The sequence below is a fragment of the Antrostomus carolinensis genome, unplaced genomic scaffold (assembly GCF_000700745.2).
Source record: "Antrostomus carolinensis isolate BGI_N321 unplaced genomic scaffold, ASM70074v2 scaffold3522, whole genome shotgun sequence".
NCBI classification, from domain to species: domain Eukaryota; kingdom Metazoa; phylum Chordata; class Aves; order Caprimulgiformes; family Caprimulgidae; genus Antrostomus; species Antrostomus carolinensis.
This window is the reverse complement of record NW_010298796.1, coordinates 27,955-32,999: the sequence shown is the minus strand read 5'-3', so window position 1 is coordinate 32,999 and position 5,045 is coordinate 27,955. Positions and strand designations below refer to the sequence as shown.

General features: G+C 45.3%; 1 protein-coding gene across 1 annotated transcript in view; it reads left to right on the top strand.

Annotated features, from left to right (window-relative positions):
• Window positions 1-3,398, top strand: part of FRMD4B (FERM domain containing 4B) — an 84,750-nt gene extending 81,352 nt beyond the window's left edge. Inside the window, 3 exon segments of the mRNA XM_029083636.1 lie at window positions 1-709; window positions 1,303-1,438; window positions 3,223-3,398. The exon segment at window positions 1-709 is cut by the window's left edge and continues 44 nt beyond it. Of these exon segments, the coding sequence (XP_028939469.1) occupies window positions 1-709; window positions 1,303-1,438; window positions 3,223-3,343 (966 nt within the window). The 3' untranslated portion in view covers window positions 3,344-3,398.
• The last annotated feature ends 1,647 nt before the right edge of the window (window positions 3,399-5,045 follow it).

Here is a 5,045-nt window from a genome sequence, read left to right as displayed (position 1 = left end):
ACCCTCTCAAAGTCCCAGCGAAGCAACAGCACAGAGATCCTCGATGATGGATCATCCTACACTAGCCAGTCAAGTACAGAATATTACTGCGTGACCCCTACTCCCAATCCATATTATACTACTCAAACGCTCGACAACAGGACCAGGGGTCGAAGACGGTCAAAGAAACAGCACATTTCTGCTGCAGGTTCAGGAAGTATGCCAAATCTTGCTCAGAAGGATGTCCGCAACGGTGTCTACCACAAAAACCAGGAGCAGCCTTCTTCTAGTTACTATATTTCTGGATATTCCACGTACACTGAATCTGACGTTTATTACAATGGAGGATATGTTTATGAGAGTGATACGGAGGGACAGTACAGTGTCAATCCTTCCTATCGCTCATCAGCACATTACGGATATGACCGTTACAGGGAATTCAGGTCTTACCATGAGGATGAAGTGGACAGAGTACCGCACAACCCATACGCAACCCTAAGGCTTCCGAGGAAGCAGGTTGCTAAAACGGAGCACATAACCAAAAACATTCACAAGGCCTTAGTAGCAGAGCATCTCCGTGGTTGGTACCAACGTGCCTCCAGTCAAAAGGAACAGGGTCATAGCCTGCAGGCAGGCTTTGAATCTGACAGAGGATCTCAAAGGAGTTTGGGCTTTGCTGGTCTGCAGGTGCCGTGCTCTCCTAGCAGTCGGGTGTCGTCTTTCTCTTCGGGTAATGTGTGATTTCTTCTGTTTTCAGTGTTTTTGTAAGTCCCTGCTGTGCATCAAATTCTGCCCCTCTCCACTGCCTCGGTGAAGTCAGCAGAGTAGAAGCATGGTTAGAGCTCTGTCCTGAAAGGTAGATGAGGAACTGAATAGGATCTTCTTGTTCCATGCTTTGGAAGAAAGACTCGATTGTTACCTTCTCCTATGGGTAAAACTGCATTTCACTTTGTAAGTGCGGTAGTCCAGAGAAGCACGGAGAGCCCTATGGGTTTCAAACAGGCATGTTTACCATCTAGAAGCAATGTACAAAACTTGATGCCGTGTAAATGCAGTTGCCGTGGTGGTTTCCAAAGTACAGTACAATGAGCATCGCTGGCTGGGTGAGAAAGTCTTTTTAAAGAGACTCCCTAGCTCCAAACCACCACCCAGACAGTGCTTTTCTCCATACAGGGCTTGTAAATCATATTTTCTGTTTGCATTGTCTGCTTGTGTGTCCTGCAGAAACCCATGGAGATTGCTAATGAGCATTGTCTCATTTGTCTCAGCTGATTTAACTGGAGAAAGATCTAATTTGCTTTATTTTTTTTTTTTTAATTCTAGCATCTTCTGCAAACACTGCTGGGAACTGGCGAAACAGTCCACTTGCACTGGGCCTTCCGGACTACGATACTTTTTCTCATTCCTCTTACTCCAGCTGTTACGGGAATGTCTATGGCAATGTTCCTCTGCAAAGCAGGTGAGTAGAGTATGTCAAGATTTTTCTGCCCTTCCTCCTGCATTTCATGCACTGCACTGGGCACTGGTGAGGCTGCACCTCGAGTGCTGGGTTCAGTTTTGGGCCCCTTACTCCAAAAAGGACATGGAGGTGCTGGAGCGTGTCCAGAGAAGGGCAACGGAGCTGGGGAAGGGTCTGGAGCACAAGTGTGATGAGTTCCCGGCTGAGGGAACTGGGGTTGTTGAGCCTGGAGAAAAGGAGGCTGAGGGGAGACCTTCTGGCTCTGTCCAAGTCCCTTGGAGGAGGGTGGAGAGAGGTGGGGGTGGGTCTGTTCAACCAAGGAACAAGTGACAGGACAAGAGGAAATGGCCTTGAGTTGCACCAAGGGCAGTTGAGATTGGATGTGAGGAAGAATTTCTTTGCTGAAAGGGTTCTGAGGCATTGGAAGGGGTTGGCCAGGGCAGTGGTGGAGTCCCCATCCCTGGAGGGATTGAAGAGTTGTGTAGACATAGTGCTGAGGGACATGGGTTAGTTGGGGACTTGGAAGTGTTGGGTTAATGATTGGACTGGATGATCTTAAAGGTCTTTTCCAATGGAGGCAATTCTGGGATTCTGTGAACTCAGTTGTTGCACAGCCTTTTCCTCTGGCCGGTGCTGGACCATTGAAGATCTTGCAGTCCCTGGTAGCTGTGATGCTCAGAGCAGTGTTGTGGGCAGAGCAGACCCTAATCCCATTCCCTGTGACAGGCAGCCTCTCCTGCACCCCACCAGCAGTCTGGCAGGACACAGTCCTGGGGTGTTTCTGAAACTGTAGTGCCTGTGCTGATAAACTTTTGGAAAGACAAGGAAAGGAAATGCTTCTCTTCAACTCGTGTCTGAATGTTGGAGTTCAAGGGTGATACCCCAGAGCTTAACCTAGGATGTGGGTTAACCGGGTGGGACGTGGTGCTGCTTGCAGGGCCACCCTGCTTGGGGGGGGTCTGTGAGGAGCCCAGGGTCTGCTCTATCCTTGCAGAAATTACCACAGCTTCTGCTTAGGTGTTTTTGGTCTCTTCCCCCTGGTATCGTACGCCGGCTGTTACCAGTGAGATCACAGATCTGCTGTCCAGGGCAGTGGCTCTGCCTCCACACATGCCATCCCGTTTCAGTGTGTTTACACTAGGTGTAGCCAGCCATAGTACGTACCCACATTTGTGCCTCCTCCTTCGTGGGCTGCAGCTTTCAGTTGCTGCCAGGCTGACTTGCATGAAATTATCAAATTTTTAATTTGGTTTGTTTTGAAATAAATTGAAGTGTAAGAAAAGGTGTAAAAGCTTCTGCTGGATCCTCATTTCTAAGCTAAATGCCATGGGCTTTATGGCAGTGATTTAAAAGACCTGCAGGAGCAGTGTTTAAAAATACAGTTTTGACTAAATGCTTAACTTCCTATAATTGAGCTTTGAAAACTCTGCTTATTTTGGCAGCTTTATCTAAATGAGGTTTATTAGCTATTAATTTTCCATATTCTGAATCGCTTATCTAATCATTCATCTGTTTTACTTTCTATTTTAATGTGATTATGGCAAACGAGCAATCAATACACCCCACAGTCTTGACAATTTTGAGCAGCTGAGATCCGGTTGCACACAAATTGACTCATTACAGCACGAAAACTGGGTTTGTGTTTGGATCCAAATCACACTGGGGTGTGAACTCATGATAACCAGCTTCAAGCCCAAGGGAGCTGCATGAGTTTGTGCAGCACTTGAGGGTCTGGGGAGACCCTTCAGCTCTGGCTGACCCCTGATGCCGTGTCTCTCTTGCAGAGCCTACGGAGAGGTGAGCCAACTGGGTGGTGATGATGAGAACCGGTTGGAAGAAGACTTGCACAGCAATGAGCAGAGGTTGTTCTGGCATGAGGATTCCAAACCCGGGACGCTCGTGTAGACCACCTGCAGCCCCGCGGTCGTACCCTTGCGTGCCTTGCACAAAATGCCGTGACTCCCAGGCAGGTCTCGGGTGGAACTTCCAAACTGAACAAGAAGAGGGAGGGAGCATCCTAATGTGCTGGGAAAGATGAAATTCAGCGTTAAGAGGGACTGTAGCAAAATGACAAAGTCTTACCATGAATGGAGTTTCTTTCTGAATCCAGACAGCCTACACGAGCAAGGGCAAGCCACAGTTTAATCTATGACTAGATGCAGCACTTGGTTGAAGTATTTATATTTAGCAAGCACTTTTTTTGGAAGATTGAAAGGTGTTGAAGGCAAACCTCAGAGGAAAAAAAAAACAAATGTGAAAAGGAGACTTATGGAAAAACCAGGAATTCTAGGAGCACAATTCTGATGTCTGGAAGAAGAAGAAATGAAAATTTATTCTGCCATGGCTTATGATGACCTGGAAGGACTTTCATAAGCTTACGAAGGATGGATACTGTGTGTGTGAGTGAGGCAAAGGGTGACTTAATCAGTATTGGAACATTACTTGAAGGAAAGCTGGATATTTTTTTTTTTAATGGAGGTTTGAATGAGTTTCTCCATTTTTTGGGGTGTTGTTGAGAGTGTTTATTGGCACCACAAGCAAGTTCTGGAAAGAAAAGAATTTGCTGACACAGTATGTCGTGTAAAAACTACAGGCGGTTGTGGATTTTGGAAACAGAAGCAGTAAACTTTGAACTCTTTTCCATGATAAAGTGTAATTAATAACCTCCCATTTAATGACCTTTCCATGGTACAACTCCACTGTGCAGAGGAATAGGCAAATTTTCACGGTGGCTGCACAGTGACCCCCCTTCATCGGGGTGACGATTCCATTTTGCTCTTCCCACAGTGAATCGAGGATCCGCAGTGGGGAGCTCCAGCGATCACGGGGGCAACAATTTGATTGTAAGGGCCAGTATTTTCAGGTGGATAGAAACACAAACAACCAAGTGGGTGCCTTAAAATGAGGGGCATTAGGATTGTACTGCGAGCCATCTGAACTGCCAGGTGCGTTGCAGAGTCACTAAGTGACAACAGCATTTTTCATGAAACCATTTGTGTAAGGGGAAAAAATAAAAAGTGTGACTGCAGTCTTGATCTAAGAGGGATAAAACCTACCTCACATCATCCATCTGTAGGAACAAATTGGCATGGGTTATCTGGCGTGATTTCCGACGACTCGGTTGCATACGGTGAAGATCTCTCTCGTTTCTCAGCTGTACTCTGCTTCAGGATTCCATAAATGGTGCTCTTTTTTTTTTCTTTTATACAAAGGATTAGTTACTCCTTGTTCATATTGTGAATAGAAAAGTTTCTGATAAACTTTTTTGACGTTTTTTTACCAATATTCCAGAGCATGTAATATATACAGAAGAACACACTTGTTAAGCTGGTACTTAGTCGTTTGTATTATTAGAATCGCGATTTGGAATTAAACGAACAAAAAAAAAAACGTAATAAAAAATAACTTATTTCCTTGGTTTTGCATATTTGTATAGCCTTCTAGAAATGTGAAAGCTCTTTTTGCTTATTCTTTTACTACTTCTGAATTTTTTAGACCTATTATTTTGTATAGGTCAATAAACTGAAAAGTGTGCTTACCAAAACCACTTCAGCATTCCTTCAATTTCTACTTGAGTGCTCGGAACAGTGGCAGTGTGTGTTATTTC